Source organism: Musa acuminata, chromosome BXJ2-4 (assembly GCF_036884655.1).
Source record: "Musa acuminata AAA Group cultivar baxijiao chromosome BXJ2-4, Cavendish_Baxijiao_AAA, whole genome shotgun sequence".
In the NCBI taxonomy this organism is placed as follows: Eukaryota; Viridiplantae; Streptophyta; class Magnoliopsida; order Zingiberales; family Musaceae; genus Musa; species Musa acuminata.
The window spans coordinates 10,435,120-10,456,304 of record NC_088341.1 but is presented as its reverse complement, the minus strand read 5'-3'; the positions used below and the strand labels follow the sequence as shown (position 1 = coordinate 10,456,304).

At 38.6% G+C, this 21,185-nt stretch overlaps 1 protein-coding gene across 1 annotated transcript; it reads right to left on the bottom strand.

The window, feature by feature from the left end:
- Window positions 1-172: 172 nt before the first annotated feature.
- On the bottom strand, window positions 173-20,422 carry LOC135609964 (uncharacterized). The gene is made up of 20 exons (XM_065103812.1): window positions 19,991-20,422; window positions 19,229-19,381; window positions 18,008-18,186; window positions 17,590-17,697; window positions 15,421-15,591; window positions 14,823-15,347; window positions 14,642-14,716; window positions 14,439-14,567; window positions 14,248-14,322; window positions 13,966-14,175; window positions 13,627-13,779; window positions 13,312-13,541; window positions 13,064-13,181; window positions 12,818-12,956; window positions 12,309-12,513; window positions 12,122-12,227; window positions 11,897-12,037; window positions 11,690-11,813; window positions 11,463-11,579; window positions 173-837 (listed from the first exon to the last, which is right to left on the bottom strand). The coding sequence occupies exons 1-20, from the start codon at window positions 20,226-20,228 to the stop codon at window positions 449-451; spliced, it is 3,585 nt and encodes a 1,194-aa protein (XP_064959884.1). The 5' UTR covers window positions 20,229-20,422; the 3' UTR covers window positions 173-448.
- Between the last annotated feature and the right edge of the window lie 763 nt (window positions 20,423-21,185).

Below are 21,185 nucleotides of genomic sequence, written 5' to 3'. Positions count from 1 at the left end.
CCCCATTGCAAGCTAGTTCAATGAACCATTAAAAAAACCTTCATGAAAGACAAAATAATTAAAATAAATCAAATTCTCATCCTGGTGTACGCTACATCCGAGATCTTATTGGCCATCTTTATAATCCAGAATCCAGTTCAACGAGGTAATTTCATCAGCTGAGTTCATTACATTACAACAAATAACCTTGACTAGTAAAATTAAAATTGCCACATATTACAAGTCAAAGAGAGCAGTAATTACAGAATAGAGCAAATCTCTAATAACGGATGCACTATTAACAACCACAACTGGGATTACAAGAACCATGTGCTTATACAAAGATAACATCTGTGGTCTATAAATCATAGTACGGATTTCATGGCTCTAGAAGAATTCTATCACCTTTGACTCTAAGTATCAAAGGAAAGTGCATCGATTGACTCTGAGGAACACAGGACGAAAGCTCCTAGCCCGACTGTCTCGGAGGCTCCTCGTGGCCCTTATTAACTTTGCCCCTTAACATCTCACTGAAACCGCCCTTCATTATTCTCCGGAACCTTGTATCGTCTTGCAGAGCCGGTGGACTCGGCTGTTGTGGTGGAGCAGCCGGTTCGTGTAAGTCGCCAACCTCTTTCTTCCCTAGAAGGCCACTCTCACCAAAGAAGCTGCTAACCGAAGATGCAAGCCCAAGATGAGCCCCCATAACCTTGCTGATGCTTTCAAATGCTCCACCTGACCTCTCTTTCAGTATAATTTCCAGTGCTTCCTTGTGTGCAGGATCCAGAGCATCCGGGTCTTTCAAAAGGTTTTGGATGGTGGGTACAAGGTAATCACGGATACTGGTAGCAGAAAGATCTGCAGAAAAAGGAAAAAGCTTGGAATGAGTTCTTTTATAAAAGTAAATGTAGGGATTCTAACAGATTCACCAATTAATCATGACCAGTTGACAAAATCTAAATCATTCTTAAGAGTATTGTGCCTTTGCATTGCTAATAAAAAACCATGAAATTTATATAATCAGTAACCATTCATCAAAATTGATATTGACAAATTCCACTTTTTGGAGCAAGAAGTTAGTCATTTAAGATGATGAAACATGAAAAGCAAGCCCACTGCACAAGGTCTCACAAAAGAGGAATCCAAGAATGATTAGTGTACATAGCCTTAGCCTTATTCTGACAAGTAGAAAGATTATTCCATGACTCGGACCCTGTCCACTAGGTGACAAAAGGAGCAATCTTACTTGAACATAATGGCTCCAAAGGAAATATGAAAGGACCAAACTATTAGGCAAACCTGGTGAGTAGGGCCAGATGTGAGTGGGTCGCACCATAATCAGGTCTTGCTTCAGGATGATCTCACCACTCACAGACCTGACAGGTTGGGGCCCATCACAGCAAGTCTCTGAGAGACCCCCAAAAAATTTTTCTGGGTAACTCGGTCAACCTAAACAGAGTTCTCCAATATGATGGTAATAAAACAACCACAGCTAACTCAACCAGCTACAATGACAGCTGTCATCTAGTATGGTTGTAAGTCTTGCAACTTATTCTTCTGTAGATTTGTATTCAACTCAGAAATGAAAAGTCAATGCATATAGTTGGGTTTTTAAGAAATTTCACGGAGAGACAACATGCATAAACATAGTGCCTAAAAGAGAAAATACAATGGAAACCTGAGTGCTTCGTCAAACTTGAAGTTCCCCCAAATTGAAATAGATAAAGCTCAACTCTACCAGCCCTTTTCCAAATACCATGGGGCTAATAGTCCAGAAATGGGAATTGGAAATTTGGAGGATTAAGTCCAGAAATCAAGCCAAAATTAGCTTTTTTGATCATCTACTTAATTGGTCTATTTATGACATCATAGGCTTACCAGACAAACTATAATCATGTGCTGCTTAACCTCTCCATTTTTTTCCTAGAAGATGAAACAATTTGGAAAACTATGTAAATTCCTTTAGAAAGAGAATAAAAGGATTATCCATTCATGGCCATGATGCTTGTACCAGCTTAATCGATTGCTAACGTGATAGTCTGCAGCGTTGGTTCTTGTCTCCATAGAGCCAAATTTTGCACACACAGAAGTTGCTTTCAAGAACTGATCTTTCAATGAAAAATCTACACAGGAATCTCAAATAGAGAAAGGGATTTAACCTAGAGACAATAGGATGAATGATGGCACAATATGCTTGGTATAGCCCTTAGACCTCAGTACTTAGCACTATGGCTCTGGGAACAAATGACAAATGGATTACGTCAGCATATAGAAATAACAAACACAAAGTCTATGGTCGCACAGAATGTTCAATTATTAGTTACATGTCAAAAAGTCATGATAGTCATTTCAAATTTAGGGAATGAAAAAAATAAAAAAAGCATCTGATGCAGAAAATCCTAAGCTGAAATAATAAAGAAATTTGACAGATAATAGCACAAATGCATGAGGCTCCCACCATTGCGGGTTATGGAGAGGGTCGAACCATAATAACTCGTCGCAAATGAACAACCTCTTTATGAAATTAAGGCTTGCATGTGTAAAATTTTAATCAGTTAAATTAATGACTGAGATGGATATATTATACAAACTTGACAGTGTACAATGGAAAGGCGAGGCGAGGTAAGACCCAAGCACCTCATGAAAACCCAGACAAGGCACTTGGACTTGGGCATCGAGTGACACAGGCGCTCATATGAGTCAACCCAGGCATGTCACATCCCTTAGAGTGAGTCCAATCCAAATTAAGCCAAATGGTTTGGTTTGGTATAGTCAATTCATCAGATTCCTTCAAACCCTCCCCCTTCCTCTATATTGAGTGGATTATATCGAGTCCAATCCACAGTGAGTCAAAAGCACCTGTAAGCCCTAATCACCCCGACAACCTCCTCCTCATTTTCCTTGCACTCTGGTCTCTATTTTTTAGCAATGCAAGGCCACCCACCCCATCTGCACTCAATCGGACAATGTTTGACTTTGATTCACTTGGACTCCACTGCTCCTTTCCATCACCACTACGCTCTATTGGTACAGTCGCTTTTGATTGTTGATCTAGAATGGTCAATTACTGGATCATTACTCCTAGTCTTTTGTATTGTCACTACAGCTTTAGAATCTTAAATTATGGCTACTTATCCATAAGAATGATCTCAACTTATTTTTCTATTTATAAGTTCTTGTTACATTCTTCTGTAATTTTGGAGCATAATGATATTAAAATGTGTTATGTACTAGCGATACTCGATAGTTGTTATTTATCATGTTCTGTAGCTAAACCTCTAAGTAATTCGTAAGGCTTGCAGCACATATCATTATATACTTGAAAAGAATTCATTGTCATATCCATGTCGTGTTGTACCATATTTTCCCAAGGTTTGAACATCCTGGAGTATTTGTAATGTGTCATATCAGTATCCATGTTCAGTAGCTCAATATATATATATATATATAATGTTAGGATTCCCTGAATTCTCTGAGTCCTAAACTAATGTAAAAAACATATTCTCTTGAGTTATGCAGTTCTAGTATGAGTCGGCTAGGCCTTCTAGTCGGCTAAGGGTCTAGTTGAGATTTGTTATTTTGATTAGGCGTCCAAGTCTTAGTAGACTAAAGGGATGGAACTCTATAAATAAGGATGTATCTGTTTCTTTTCGCTATCAAGAAAATAATCTTTCAGCCTTTGGCTAACCAGGAGGTTGATCCCCTCGAAATGATCGAGGAGGCCAATCCCCTCGAAGTGATCTTATCTCTCTTTTCCCCCCTTCTTCTATGGTAAAACCCTAGGGGTCTTACCATCTAGTATCAGAGCAACGATCCTCGACGTTCCCATTGCAATTCCTCACATCCCATCTCCGGCCAGAGACGACACTGCTAACCACCTCATGCAGCCCCAGATCGGTGTGCCCGATCAGGATCGACTTCCGGAACACGAATCCAGGGCACTGTCGTGGCTCCCCATCCACGTCGCCCGCCCGATTAAGATCGACTTCCAGATCACCACCACTTTACATCGGCCCCATCCACGTTACCCTCCTGAGCGCCTCAAACAATGGAAATAGCCTTCGGAGCCCCTCCCGCTCGTGGTCCTCCCCGCGGCCTTGTAGCAACACTTGCACGGCATCCTCGATCCCCCCGACGGAGTCGGACCCGGAGCCCACCCCGGATTCGCACCTAATCTCTTTCGTTGCCTCCTCCAAGAACCCGTCATCGAGCTCGTCCTCGAAGCAACAATTGGCGTCGAGCACCCTTTTCCCGCTCACCAGTGGCCGAGCGAGAAAGGTCCACCGTCGTTAACCACCCCCTCGTAGCCCCCGGCCAGGATCGCCAGCCTCACGCCCACCATCGCTACCTCCCAGGCCTCGGCAACAGCAATCCCTCGCGCCCTTAACGTTGCCATGGGCCAACGTCACAATAGCCGCACCGAATAGGGCAATGCATCACCCTTGACCAGACACCAAAAACAGGAATTGCGGATTACAGATCTGCAATCCGATGCAATGGCTACCAACAACTCAGTGAAAGCCCAACTAGAAGCCTTGGAAGCCAAGATTGATAATCGACTGCAAGAAACCCTTAATGATTTCAAAAGGAGCCTATTGGAGAGGTTCAGCAAGTTTCAACAAGATGAAAATTCAAGTCCTACGTTGAACTGATTTGGAGACACAGGAAAAAGGCACCAAAAACATGACACAAGCTACCACGCATGGAGGTGGAATTTCCAATATGGGAAGATGGGGATCCGACTAGTTGGATCTCTAGGGCAGAAAAAACTTTCCACTTTTACAAAACTCCGAAAGAATCCAAGGTGGAAATAGCTTCAATCCAATTAGATAGAGATGCAATTCAATGGTATGATTGGTACGAAACCTGTCATGAGGTCACCTCGTGGGAGCAATTCAAGAGAGGACTTCTTGTTCGCTTTGGACCATCCGAATATGAGAATGTTGATGGGTAGCTCGTCAAAATTCGTTAGACTTCTACAATGCTAGAATATCAAAGTCAATTAAACACCGTCAAATCAAGATAGAGTCTAGTCTGAACGACAATTGATGGGTACATTTATTGAAAGACTTATTCCAGATATCCAATGTGAAGTTAATGCTAGTCATAGGTGCTCTGCAAGCCAATCACGTTAGTGATGACACGTGTGACATGACATGCAATCTTTTTGCTTATTATTATTATGACATTCTCTCAATTTTTATTGCTTGTTGTATATATATATATATATAGTGATGTTCATAGATCTGTGTAATAGGAATCGGATCGTGACAAGATCACGATAATGAGACTGATTCACCTTTAAACACAGACCCTAAATAATCCTGGTCATAGGTTACTCGAGAGGGACATCGAGATAACCAAACATACTGGTGTACTGTATACCCGTGCATATGATAAAGACGACTGGTCTCATAGCTGCTCGTGTGGGGACACTAGGGATACAGTGCAGGTGCTCACTGGAGAATGAGTTCATTGATTAATCCTCTTACGGAATGCTGGATGGTTAATAATACTTTATTGTCATACAATGATTCCGTTGTCTCAATAGTGTACCTGGTCTTTAGACTTGAAACACCAAGAATGTCCTGTATGAGTATTCCACTCTTTGATACTGGACTTATAGGTTTGAAAGTTCCAGATCTAGTACAACCGATCATTGGGAGTGGCAGCCAACCTTACAAGGGCTATTAAGTGTCGATAGAGGATCATCCGTTCTCGATATCATAAGAAGAATATCCTGTGTGTTCTTGCTCAGACAAATTGGCCAAGGTCATCCAGGAGAATCTGATTAGAGCAAAACTCGATGAGAAACTACATGGGTCTGACAGCACCATGCCCTGTATACGATCTTTGAGATATTAGATGGATGAGGAACTATAGGTACACGGTAACTAAGGAGAGATATGTCCAAAGGATTTGATTCCCTTGTACCGTCTAGGGACTGCGACGTAATGGCCTAGTACGTCCGCAATCGATGAGTCGAATGAATTATTATGGAGATAATAATTCACTTAGTCAAAAGAAATTCTGATAAGTATGACTCATGGCGAGCACGATATTGGGCCTAAAGGGTCACACACATATTGTCGGCGTTACGACGAGTAGAGGCTCGGATATGAGATATCCGTCAGAACCCCTATCTTATTGGATATCCAATAAGCCCCTGAATTATTGGATCGCATGGATGAGATCCAATAAGAACTAATAAGAGATTATTGGGTAGAGACCCACCAATTTAAGAGGCTTGGATAATTGGATGGAGATCCAGTACCCGATAAGGCAGAATCCCTTATGGTTAAGTTAACTGGGGGCCTCTATAAATAGGAGGGAACCAAAGGCCCATAGGTTGGGACTTCCTGGTTGCTACCTCCTATTCTCCTCTCTCCTTCTCCTCAAATAGTAGGTATGGAGATTTGGGCAACGATTTGAGGAGCGTCGACGCAGCCCTGTTGTGTGGATCACCGTTAGAGAGGAGGGCACTTGAACTCTTTCATCCAATACCATAGATCTGCAGAAATTCAGGGATATATGATCTCTCTAGGTAAAAACACTATCTCACACGTGGATTTAAGTTTTGCAGGTTTTTGCGCACCAATCTTCGCACGACGACGAACACCTTTTTAGGAAATTTGGGGTTTTTGTTTTCTGTTCTTCTGCTGCGCATGTGATGTCGCCCCTAGATTTTCCAATAATTAAGGCTTGCCAACCTCGCACTATAACTGCCACGATCTCATTTGCACGTTTGCATAAGGAAAAAAATAGCATGAAGAATCAGTAAAACAAAGGTTTCAACAAATAAGTGATCAGCAAGCCGCCCACCCCGTCTACTCCCAACCGAAACCCAAACATCTGAAGACTAACCCGAGAAGAACTCAAGGAAAGATTAGCGAAGGGTCTATGCTGGCATTGTGATGAAAAGTGGAGTAAGGAGCACCGATGCAAACAAGGGAAGCTTATGATGATTAAACCAATCGAAGAGGAATCGGAAGCTGACGATGTGGACTTCGATCATGAAGGTATGGAAATTGATGAAGATATTGAACCTATCACACATACAGTGCATGCATTAGCCAGCTACTCTAACCCGCAAACTATAAAAGTTGAAGGAACTTTGAAACATCAGCCTATTACTGTTTTGATTGATACTGGTAGTACTAACAATTTTCTGGACAATAAGGTTACTGCCCGATTGGCCTAACACATTGAAGGTTGTGACAAATTTGAAGTAAAAGTCACTGATGGACGAGTGATAGCAAGTGTTTGGAGATAAAATTGATTATACAGAGCCAAGAATTACTTGTGGATTTATTTTTGCTATTCCCGGAAGACTACGAAGTGGTGCTTGGAATTGAATGGCTATCAACCTTGGGTGATGTTTCCTGGAATTTTTCTAAACTAATCATGAAGTTTTTTATTAATGGAAAGTAGGTGATCCTAAAGGAAAGGCGTGGGAAGTAAGGTCACAACTATCGCTAGCCATCGAATGGAGAGGGTTCTTCGGAAGACACACACCGGATTCTTAGTACAGTTGTAGAGTATTGAAAAGGAAGCGATAATGCACAACCAAACCGAAGATGTTGAATCATTGCTCAAAGAGTTTGCAGATGTATTCGCAGATCCACAGGGACTCCCACCTCTTCGACCTCATGATCACCAAATTCCGATATTACCTGGGAGAGCTCCAACCAACGTCCGACCCTATAGATATCCACATTTTTAAAAGGCAGAGATAGAGAAGATTGTCAAAGAGATGCTGGAAATAGGGGTCATAAGAGCTAGCGTCAGCCCATATTCTTCCCCAGTCCTGCTAGTAAGAAAGAAGGATGGTTCATGGCGGATGTGTGTGGACTACACAGCACTCAATAGCATTATAATGAAAGACAAGTACCCTATTTCAACAGTAGATGAGCTGTTGGATGAATTGGGAAGAGCCCAGGTCTTCACTAAATTAGACCTACAATCAGGCTATCACCAAATCCGAGTACATGAAGATAATATTCAGAAAACCGCCTTCAGAACACATAACGACCACTATGAATTTCTGGTAATGCCTTTTGGGTTAACCAATGCACCCTCTACCTTTAAGAGTTTAATGAATGATATATTTCGAGCTTATCTCCGTAAGTTTGTTCTGGTTTTCTTTGATGATATTCTGATATACAGTCCCTCCTCAGAGAGTCATTTATTACATTTGTGGATTGTCTTAACTATCCTTCGTGCGTATTGTCTTTTTGTCAAGAAATCAAAGTGCAACTTTGTGCAACTAGCGGTTAACTATCTCGGCCATATCATCACTCAAAAGGGTGTTGTAGTTAATCCTTCAAAAATCTAGACGATGAAAGGCTGCCAAATTCCAAAATCAATAAAAGCTTTAAGGGGATTCTTGGGACTCATGGGCTTTTATCGAAAGTTTATGAAAAATTATAACAAAATCAGTGTCCCCTTGACATCGCTTTGAAAAAAGATGTATTTAGATGGTGAGGCAACCCAGGCTTTCAACTCCTTGAAGACTACAATGGCTACTACACCAGTGCTTGCTTTACCCAATTTTAACAAACTATTTGTAATTGAATCTGATGCTTCCGGAGCAGGTATTGGAGCTGTATTAATGCAGGAAGGTCGACCCATTACTTATACTAGTAAGGCTCTTTCCCCTTCTCATTTAAATTTATCTATTTATGGCAAGGAGATGATAGCCATTGTACATGCAGTCACGAAGTGGAGACCCTACTTAATTGGTCGACGGTTTCAAATATGCATTTATTACAAAAGCCTAAAATATTTCCTGGAGCAAAGGATGTCTTCTTTAGAGCAACATAAATAGGTCACTAAGCTACTGGGATTCGATTATGAGATTATTTATAAAAAGGGGAACAAGAATTTAGTTGCAGATGCACTCTCACGCTTTCCAGAATAAACTGAATTAGTAGCTATCTCTATTCCTACTTGCAAGACTTCAGAAATTATCAGGAGGGAATGGTCAGATGATCCTGAGATCCAAGATAATATTAGAAGACTAAAAGAAGCTCCGGGTTCCGTTCTAAATTATAGCTGGGATTCGGTGGACTTACGCTATAAAGGTCGAATAGTTATAACACCATATTCTTCTTGCCAAGCAATAATTCTGAAGGAGTTCCATTCATCACCAATTACTGGTCATTCCGGATTTCTCCGCACTTACAGACGAGTCCAACAACTTTTCTACTGGAAGGGTATGAAAAATTTTATCAAGAAGTTTATTGTTGATTGTGATGTTTGCCAATGCCATAAGAGTGAGACAGTAGCTACCCCAGGTTTGCTTCAGCCCCTCCCTATTCCTGATGTTGCTTAGACCGACATATCCATGGACTTCATTGACGGACTCCCACCATCACAAGGGAAAAGCACTATATTTATAGTTGTTGATCGGCTTATGAAGTATGCTTATTTTTGTGCTTTATAAAATTCTTATACTGCCGCAAGTGTTGCTCGTATTTTTGTTGAGAACATAGCTAAATTGCATGAGATTCCCCGTTCCATTGTTAGTGACAGAGATAGGGTTATTACTAGCACCTTTTAGACAAAGCTTTTTCGTTTACAGGTACTCAACTGAATATGAGTACTGCTTATCATCCACAAACAAATGGGTAGACTGAAGTGGTAAATAAGTGCCTAGAAAATTATCTCAGATGCTTTACTAGTGACAAGCTAAAGGAATGGACTAAATGGCTTCCCTGGGCAGAGTAGTGGTATAATACTTTCTACCATTCTTCTATTAAAATAACTCCCTGTGAAGCAGTTTATCGTCGAACCCCACCTGCAATTGCAAAATATGTACCCGACTCCTCTAAAGTTGATCAAGTGGACAAGGAATTGCTTGACAGAGACAAGATTATTCAGCTTTTAAAGGATAACCTCGCAGCCACACAAGCAAGAATGAAACAGCAAGCTGATAAACACCGAAGTGAATAAGAATTTGTCATGGGTGATTGGGTTTTCCTTCGTCTTCAGCCTTACAAGCAAACTTCCATAAAGGTCCAATCTTCTATGAAGTTGTCTCCTCGATTTTTTAGGCCTTATAAAGTATTAAAACGCATTGGACCAGTTGCCCATCGTCTGGATTTGCCGGCTAGCTCCAAGATACACCCAGTTTTTCATGTTTCCTGCCTTAAAAAGAAGTGAAGATGAGATAGTGCAACACCATTTGCCGGACATCTCTACTGCTAGTGAAGTTCAAGTTTAACCGCAAGCCATACTTGATCGACGAGTTGTGATGCGCTGCAGACATCCTGTGACTAAAGTGATGGTGCAATGGGCTAACTTACCAAAGGAAGATGTCACTTGAGAGTCCTACAAGGCGCCGAAAGAGAAGTTCCCAGAGTTTGGTACTGCTCAGCCTTGAGGATAAGGCTAAATTGAAGGGGGGAGGAATGTTAGGATCCCCTGATTTCTCTGAGTCCTAAACTAATTTAAAGAATATATTCTCTTGAGTCTTGCAGTTCCAGTAGGAGTCGACTAGGCCTTCTAGTCGGCTAAGGGTCTAATTGAGATTTGTTATTTTGATTAGGAATCCAAATCCTAGTGGACTAAGGGGTGGAACCAGGAGGCCGATCCCCTCAAAGTGATCTTATCTCTCTTTCCCCCCTTTCTTCTATGATAAAACCCTAGGGTTACACACACACACACACACACACAAATGGTAAATATGTAATACCTAAACTTAAATTTGCAATTATATCTATCTCTGTTATGCTTGCAAAGTTGCAATTTCCATATCAATATAAAAAAAACAAAAAACAAATAGGATAGAAAAGGGGAAGAGGAGAGCAAACAAGAGATAAGTCACTATCGCTCAACATTTTTTGCATCTAATATATACAAGAGAAATAGATGGGTACCTTTGACAAACTAAACCTTAAAGTTTCACACCTTAGAAGTCAACTTCAGATGCCCTAAGACCATGGGGGATTGTTTGTCCAAAATAAAAGGACAGCCAAATATACACGGCTTTTACAAATGCAGGTTTTAGGGAGACAGTCTATGTGTGTGCCTTACCCCTATAAGCAGGAAAGTTATTTCCATGATTCAAGCTCTGTCACCTAGATCAGAAAAGTGCAACCTAACAGGACTATTTATCCAATTTAGCAAAATCAAATAGACCAATAAAAGCCTGAAACCAATGTAATTATTATATTAATCAGCAATTACCTTTGCTAGTCCTTTTCATAATTTGATAGTTTATTCTCTTCAATCAAAGATCATTATTATCATCTCTGAAAACCTATATACCAGATCTTTTAAATTTATTGATATTGCAAGGTAGCAAGCATACACAATTGAGACAACAAGCTTAACAAACTTTCCAATTTTATCTACAATTTAATGTTCTCCTTGTATGAGCAACATGTACTAGTAGCATATTTTGATTAGATAACAAAACATAAGATTGATAACTAATATAAAACTGTAGTAAGAGGGTACTGGTCCTGAAGGGAGCAAACCTGTGGCATCCAGAGCACGAATTGCTTCACAAAATACATTTGCTTTCTCATGGCGACGTGTGATATCGTTTCCATGAGATTGCACGCAAGTAAGTTGGAAAATTTTTGACAACAGATGTATGAAATGTCAAGGACAAAAGCAGAAAAAGGAAGGGAAAAAATAGAACATCCAAAACTATATATATATAGATATATATATTAAAGCACATCCAGAACATAAAGGATATATTCACGTAGCCTGTCTGTCGTATGTGGTACAGCCACAAGTAGTGCCCGAACAACAGTAAGAGTAGCTTCATGCGATCCATCTTCAAGAAAAGCATCCATTTGTATGCGTATCTTGTCAACTATCTGAAAGATAACCGCTTGGTTAGCCTACATTTAAATATTTATTTCAAAACTAAAGATATAGTGCAATAGCATTTCTTTAGTACCACATCATTTTTGAAATGCTGTGCAACAGCTCCAAATGCTTCTATGCTTGCATATTTTACATTCAAATTTGGATCAGAACCAAGAGTGACAAGAGCAGGCAAAACATGTGTAGAAGCCACTTTCACATCAATATATGGTACCTACAATTTGCATAAATGGAGTTAAAGCATCCAGTGCTATAAAAGAAGAAGAAAGTATCTGCAATATTTGTGAAAGAAATATACAAGGACTTTCAAGAGAACTGCTGCATTCGTCTTCATATTCACATTGGTGCTAGCTACCATCTCCCATAGGATATTAAAAATGACTCCATGATGTTCCTCAAATATGCTGGATTAAACCCCATATTAGTGAAATCATATGAAGGAACAGTAACAACATAGTAACCATGCATTATTTCAAAATACTAACCAAAGAAAGCGAACTGCATCAATCACCTCAGCATTGTAATGAACAAACCATGAATCTTCTTTGCTATTATTTTGCACTAGCAGTTTTCTCAAGTAATCTGGCAATTTTTCATGGCTGGTTGGAGCCCCTAAAATACCAGACAACAACAAAGGAAGAATGCACATGAGAGAAAGTCTCTCTGCCACAGGGGTTTTAGGCTGCAATCCTGCAACGAAGGAAAAGAAAGCAAGATCAGTGGTCATTAACAAAGAATAATTTCATCAATGATTGTGAAATTGGCTACATAGCAGAATATTCCAATGGATGATGTGAAGAGACTCTTCAACCAGTCAGGTTGATCAATCATCAATGTTCATAGTTTACACAGTCCAAAGTTCCTATTAGTGAAAACTTAAACGACAGAGGAGTGCCATGAAGCAGGTACACAAATATGCCTAAATGATTATACTAAGTTCATTAATATTGAAAATAACAGAAAAACATAACGCCTCTTGAGATGGTCCAACTACCTTTGATTCTGGACTTCATGGTTGAAGGAAAATATGTCAAATCTGCAGCATCACTATCGCCAACAGCTATCAAGAAAACAGGAAGCACTATATGTGAAAGATATTGTTCCCCAAATAATTTAGGTACATCCAGAAGGTACTGTATGTACAAAAAAACCAAGAAATCAACAGGTCAGAGTTCATTACCCTGGGAATAAGCAGTGAGTCTAAAGGGAACCAGTTAAATAACAATTACTACTGACTTACCTTTATTATTCGAGTTCTTAAATTGTCTTCCTTGTAAGATAAGAGACAAGATAGCTGAATCAAGTCTGGAAGGCAATCCACATGCATCCAATCAAACATAGGCCAAATTGTATGGTTCCTATTCAAAGTGTATTTTACAAAAAAATATGTAGATCAGCTAATGTTAAAGCAAGAAAAAAGTAATTAAAAATCAATATGTTTCAGAAATGGACGAACTAGAAGGGCCTCAAATCATGTGAGTAGCTAACCCTGCATATAACTGAAGCAAAGAGGTTGAGAAGAAAGAATTTTGTTGTTCTGATACAGCAAGAGGTTCTGCTATATTAAAAGGGCATGTTTCAATAGCTTTACGCTGGACAAATGGCAGCAACTCTGTCAACATCCGAAGTAGCACATCAATATTCCAGCGTTCTTGTTCTCCTAGAACACGCAAGTGAGAATCTACAGAACCTTCAACCCCTGATAGAGGTGGACACCGCTGGCAAATAATTTCCGACAGTGTATTAGCAAGAAAGCCAAATCCAGTAATGTTAGAGGAGTCAGCAAATACTACACAACAGTACCTGAGCAGAACCTAATATGTGGGAGAGTATGACTCGTAAAACATGGTCCAGTTTGCCACCCCAATTTATCACTGCAGGAACAAGTTCTTTGATTGTGGTATCAACAACCATTCCTGAAGGATCACATACCAACAGGAACATGAGCTCTTCAACCTATGAAACAAAAACATGCATTTCAGATAAGAATTCAGTTGTGATCAATTTGTTTAACCAGGAAGTAAGCTCCTAAGCCACTCCTGGAGCCATTTGTTACAGCCTATTATATAGCTTACATTTTAGACAATTCTGTGAACTCAATTTTCTGCTCCATGATAGCCTCTTAGCATTAATGAGGCTGACCTTAAAATATTTGTCCAAATTTGGGAAGAGCGGAAGCAGCAGCGCCAGGTTATGAGCAGCAGCTTCTCGGACAACTGTGGCAGAATCCTCAATTAATTGTTGAATGATGGATAGAATCAGAGAATCACGAATCTCCGGTCGAACAAATTCTGCAAGCTCTCCGCATGACTGAGCAACTAGTAGCCTACGCTCCTCATATTTATGATTAATCTGCATATCAGTTTCAACATATTGACCATGTTGCTTAAATAGATGAAGGAGATTAAGACAACTATAAATTACCTGTTCCCAACACTGAGGAAGCAACTCTGTTTCAGTTCTCATGTCTCCTACGTTTTTTGCGAGGGTAACACAGGCCTGTAAAGAAAATACAAATGGTGATAAGCAACTCATTTAGCTACTCTTTTCTTCAATAAAAAATAAGGAAAAAAAAAACGAAGTCATTTAAACCATGTCTTAATGCAGGAACTCACATCCATAATGATGCGCCTTTGATGTTCATCTGGCCGTTTTATAAGATTAAATAATGTGTGTGTTAAGGAATCTCTAATTGTACCATCTGGATGGCGCTCAATCGCACACATAATCAATGGAAGAAGCTCCTGCATCCATGACATAGCTCATGTAATCTAAGTTTCAAAATATGTAGACAAAGGAAGAAAATCCAGATAAGAACCTCACGATGGTTGATCAAAACATAGGGAACAATCTTAGGTAATGCATCTGAAAGTATTTGGATGGTCTCCATTGCCTAGCAAGAAAAAGAAGTTAAACTCGTTCTTTACATATCCACCAAATAGAAGAATACTAGTGTTAGACACACGTTTTCTTAGCATTTACCATCTTTCAGTTCTTACCTTCTTGAGAGTCACTGAATTTTGGTCTAATCCTTTATCATCGGATTGTGATTCAGAAATGAGGTTATGAACATTCTCTTGGTATTCAACAGCACCATTACAAGAAACAATTGTTGAATCAGAAACAACATCATTAGCCTTAGATCTAACATCTTCAAATGTCTGGTAACCATCATTTCCATCTGAATTGGTAGATAATGATTCAACAGATTTAGATATAACAGCCAATTCATTGATCTCAACAACTTTTTCCTCCATCTGCACATCCTCACTAAGAGATTTAACAGATTCTGGATTTCTTGTTGAAGAATCAACACCCTTAAATTCTTCTAGTTCATTATATGATGATTTCTTTTCTTCCTTAGATTTTTCAGTATAAGGAGGCTTTTTGTTTTCCCCTTCTCCGGTTGCCCATCCTCTACTAGCTCGAGCTCCTTCTATGTGCATCTTCAGTGCAGTGATTTCAGCTCTGTAGTCATTAAGTTGCTGTCTCTGAAGATCCATGGACTGTTTAAGATCAAGTACCTTCAAACAACACAGATGTCAGCTGTATAGCCATGAAGCTAACTTGCAGAAAGATTGTGGACATGAGTGATACCAGAATGTCTCTATCTTTCAAATCTTTGTGTGCACCTTCCAAGTTTTTATTTAGAACTACTATCTGATTATCAGTCAATTCCTTGTTTCTATGCATGGACTCTAGCTCATCATGAAGTCTTTGATTTTCTTTCATCAAAACTTCATTTTCTCGAAGGAGGGAAATCTTCTCCTGCAGCCAGACAATCCATTGTGAAACACAGTCAAATTTTGCTTCATTTCTTGTTTGTAATATCTTCATAGGAACCTTGTATTTTGTAAAAGCAATTAACACAAATGATTGTCTGGGTGAAGGCTATTGCTTTAGTTCATCAATATTGAAAAGAACTAATCCCTTATATTCATCATAGAAAAAAATATTTTTACTAACATAGTTACTTCAACCAAATGGAGTATACACCAAGAATTTATGATAAATTAATACCATTATTTTAATATTGTTATTCATAATATAATGCCTAGCACAGACAATAAATGAACAATCTAACTAGTGGTATACACATCTTGTCTAATAATAGAATTATAAACACACAAACAAAGAAAGTTCTCCAGAAGTATCCATGGAGTACTTCCAAAATGTGGTGTTTGACAGGTGCAAACCAGTATATATCCACAAGCAATAACTGTGCTTCATAGTTCACAGCTGGAAATATGTGCTTTTTCTTAGTCCTCCTCTTTCCTCACCCTTCTTTTTTTTACTCTTAACCTTTGCCAGTATCTTTGTATTAGAATGATGGCGTAGACCACTGGCGGCACTTGGTGGTCCATCTTGACAAGCATAGGCCATGTCAAAACCAAGGATCATTGGAACCAGAAACATGCCATAACCATTTCCCTAATCCCTTTTTTCTTTTGTGTTTTTGTTTTCCACATAATGCTACATTTCAAGATGTCAGATCACCTTGCACCAACTAGAAGAAATACCAGAAAAATTATTGTCTGCAGTCCAAGCTCTGCCTTTCTTCTTTTTGTTGCCAGAAAAACAAAATCAAAACGTGTCTTCTCTTTCAAATTTTAATAAGGCAATGAATAGACAACAAAATTTAAGTTTGATTCAACCAATATATTCTTAAATGATTGAATTTAACTTTTTTCCTTTATTTTTTCATGACATGTACCACTAACACACACTTGTAGATAACTCATTGGTGCTACACACAGCCAATAGCATGCATTATACAGAACTAAATCACTAGCATGTGCTGCCAATGTTTACATCCATGTAACAAACATCCTATGTTTCTTGAACTATTTTGGTACCTTGAAGATGATTTTTCATCCGTAAGCCTGGTGGTTTCCCTCTTCATCAAAGACTCTTTACAACTTTTGGAGTAGCATAGAACTTTTAGTTGAGTGCATTATTTTAATCTATAACCAATGAGATCAGTGCTTTGAATCAAGGAATGCAATTTTGATTATTTTGGTACAGTACGGACGTTAGTTACCAGTTCGACTTCTGACCGGCATGTAGACCAGCCCAACTTTGGGCGGTTCATATGCAATACAGGGCTTACAACCCTTGAGCCCTGTGAACCAGATGGTAAAGCCTATGAACCGGTCTGCTAAAGACTAACTGTCTATCATGATGTGCTAAGATACAAAGCTGATGTTAGGGTACTAAGGTCTTTGGCTATTGATCATCAAACGATCACTAGTAGTGATATGTCAGCACTTGGTGATCACTAATGGTGAAGATACATGCAATCTCCAGCATCCTGAAATGGCCTATGCAGACTGTCAAAGACAAATTAAAAGAGACATGAGACATGCTAATTTTCAACATTTATAATTATTAAAAAATTCAAGGTTGAAGTAATTTGTTTTCCTTCATCCACTTTATTGATAAATTGAATAGTAAACTTGACAATCATTTTATGAAAAAAATCACACACATAAAGCAACTCTACTAACTGCTACTAATACAAAATCAAACAAGCCCTTAAGCTCGTAAATATGATCTACTGATGGAAACATCATGATATGAACAAATAGGTCAATGGATGTACAGTAACATATGTAAATGAAAGAAATGTCATTTTAAGGGTGAGAGAAAACTTTGCCCAGAGTTTGGATATGTATCACCAATCCCAATTAAACATGGAATGCAACTAGTTTGGATTTGGAACAAAATATTGTCTAAAAAAAATGGAAACCATGTTCGAAAAGGTACCTCAGCAGCCTCTGAAGTGGATGAAAGATATTGATAATAATATCGACGCAGAGCATCAGAAACACAAGCAGAACTTTGTGGCCACACATCTAGATTTTGATCAGTGACCTATAATACAAGAAGGCAAAATAAAATGTGCTTAAGCATTTTGTGCACAATAATGAATAGAAAAAAAATAAGTAAAATCAAGGATACGATAATATTTGTCCATCAACAAAAAGGAATTTAAATGATAATCTTAACAGAAGTTAAGTCCTGATCAATCAGAATCTCATTTAACATAAATGTTCTGACATATTCTGCAATTGCTCAAGATGACAGCTTATTCTATATCATGTGAAATGATTAACCATCCTACTGCATCAGTTGAACTTGTTAGTTATAAATGTTTGCTGTCATGCCACTAAGTCCTACTCACCTCCTCAAGAAATGTCATAGCTGTAAGGCGGTACCCGGCAAAGAGCAAGTACTCCTTCACAGCGCAATTTATATCTTTGCGTTCGGTGTCCTTTAAAGGGCCTAAAGAGACATAAGAGATCTCCCTCTTGTTATGTTGATATGTAGGGCCATTAGCTACAGACACACCTGAACTGGAACCTGAACTAGAATACAAGAACAGCATTAGAGTACTTTTGTTTATAGAATAATATTTTCAAGACAAAGGCATCAATGAAGTGTTAAGTATTGATATGAACAAATCTCATAAATATAAAATACTAATTAAGGACAAATTTCCAATTGCCACCATGTCGTGAATTTAAATTGATCAACAAAAACACAGTAGCAAGATAATAGCTATACAACAAGACATAAGCATGTCTGATAAATTTTCAGGAGATTCTGAGCTTTTACCACCTATCTTAGTATCTTATCCAAGTCACTTTGTAGATCACAGGAATCATTTACATGTTTAAGGTCCATGGAGGCATCTACAACATGTACATAAACGCTAAGGAGAAATATATGTTTGTTAGGATGGACAAATTAAAGAAAATGAAGCTTGTTCCTTATTTTGTTTGTCGAACATTTTCCATTATCATAGATTTCCCACTTTGAAGCTCTAAAAGAAATCACAAAGAAACTTATGGTGTTGCAATTTGATACATAAAGAGTTTTGACATAGGATCCACTTAATTTATGATACAGCCCTGGTTGTGACTAATTATATTTTAGAAGTTCCATCTAGATTTCTGAGAAATCTAGGCAACCTAAGTGATACACAATTACACATCATTCAAAAAAAAAGTTTTTATTAACATAATGCTCGAGAGATCTCAATATTATGCAAGCCGCAACCTCAAAATTCTCTTTTCATGCATCATCTAGGATAGAGAATTGTTGGTATGCAACCTGTAAGCTGTAACAATGGAATGCAAACAAACATTTCTAGACAGTCTAGATTTTACTATATAGCCGACCATAGTTATGTTTCCTCAACCTCTTTTTCTATAGCAAAGAAGCTGCTGACCAATTATATACTTCCCCTCTAAGTATGAGTTTATGTGTAATTTTATAACAAATGACTCATAGGTAGATTTTAAATGCTCACTGACATGATAAATATCCACACAGTTTCATATACTGCATGCTTGAGATAACATGCATATCATAGGGATTGTTTCCATCATCGAGAACAAACCATTAAGTTCATCAGGGCAGGATTGTTTTTGCTTTTGTAATTCCTCCTTCAGTCTTGACAAGTCTTCTCGGGCTAAACGCAGCTCATATTCAGTGATTGCCAACTTTTCTTCTACTGCTACTTTCTCCTCTAGCAAACTTTGTGGCTCGGCAACTGCAACAAGTTCAAGAAATATCACAGGAGTTTCTCATACAAGTACAAGCCAAGTACAGTTGACAATAGAACTTGTGATGTTACATGGTAACATTTTGGACAAGCAGAAACATAAAAGTTCAACATCTAATTTGTTGAATTACCAAGTTCAATGATTAATACTAGCAACTTAAACAATTTGTTCAACATCAAAACCAACATGCTAAATGCTATATACCAATAGCAATCGATGATTTATCACAAGATCTATTGTCAAAACGCATCAAAAGAATCTTGTCCAATCATCAAGATTTATCGCATGGAACGATGTCACAACTTAAAATGCCGAAATAAACCCGAGTCAGAATCATCACCAAAATAACATGATCACTCAGGTTGCTAGAGAACCCAGATCCACCAACATTTAGCATGCTGTTTTTGTCAATATTACCCAAATGCCAGCAGCCGAGGTTACTCCTAGATTGATATTGTTTAATTACCCATCATCGAAATTAAGGGTTGGGGAATTCCTAGGGAAATGATAGAGATGAGTTGGTCGGTTTTATGCCACAAGAAAGTCGATTCTTGAAAAGGGGATCGACGGGAGAACAACGGAGGGTGCAAGCGAACCTCTAAGGGAGTTCAATCGAGAGATCTGGTCGGGGGGGAAGAGCGTGGGGTCGGCGAAGTAGTCGCGGAGGCGGATGGCCTGGTTGTGGCGGCCGTCCTCGAGCAGCTCGTGGAGGAGCTCGAAGGCGGTGAGCAGGTAGTTCTCCTGAAGCAGGAAGTTCACCACGCAGTTGCACAGCGACGACCGCTCCACGTCCATCGCCAGCCTCGAAGCCGGATCCCCCGCCCCTCCTGCCATCTCCTCCGCCTCCTCTCTACCTCTCTCTTCTTGAAAATGCAAACGGATCCCTCCTCTGGTCTTCTTCTCATGTCACGCGGAGGAGACGGGGATCAAGATTTTGCTGGTATTGAAACAACGACATATATAAGACCAATTGACGAGAATAACGAATCAATAATAATTGCAGATCTGGAAGAACGAAGGAGCTCTTACGGAGGAACAAAAGGCGTGAATCCCGAGTATTACTCTTGTGTCTATTGTAAAGCGGTGAGACGGCTGGCATTTGGGTTTGACTCGGATCGGTGGTTGGGAAGGACCGAAATTGACCCAACGGTTCGGATCGTAATTTAAGAAACTTATGTCGGCTATTATATGATTTCAGAAAGAATATATTTTCTTTTTTATAATATATATATATATTATAATATTCGTATATATTCTCATAAAGATAATTTTCAGATAAAACTCTTCTATATATTTTTTTTTTGGGAAGATACTCCCATTTTCCAATTTTACAAGGGGTATTATAATCGTATAATACCTTGACATGAACCGAGCCAATTCTTGTTGTATATGATTTACATGGTTAGTTATAGTAATTTTTTAGTAGATGTATAATATTTTTAGCACATCATCAAAATACTATTAAGTAAAACAAATTAGATCAAAATTTAATACATACCAACTTATATATATAATTAATATTTTTAAATAAATATTTTTTATTGATTTATGTACAATATCAATCAAATAGGGAGAGTTCTATATCAATTTTAGAATGAATGTCCTTATAATATTTTTTGCATATTTATGAAAATACTATAAGATCATTCAAAACATAATAATATTTTCATAAATATTTGGTGGTTTCGATATTTTGAAATTTAGTGCTAAACGTAGTCATTAATTTAATTTTGTTGGATGAATATTCACGGAAGTGAGATAGACAAAAAAGAATTGTAATTTAAAGGGATA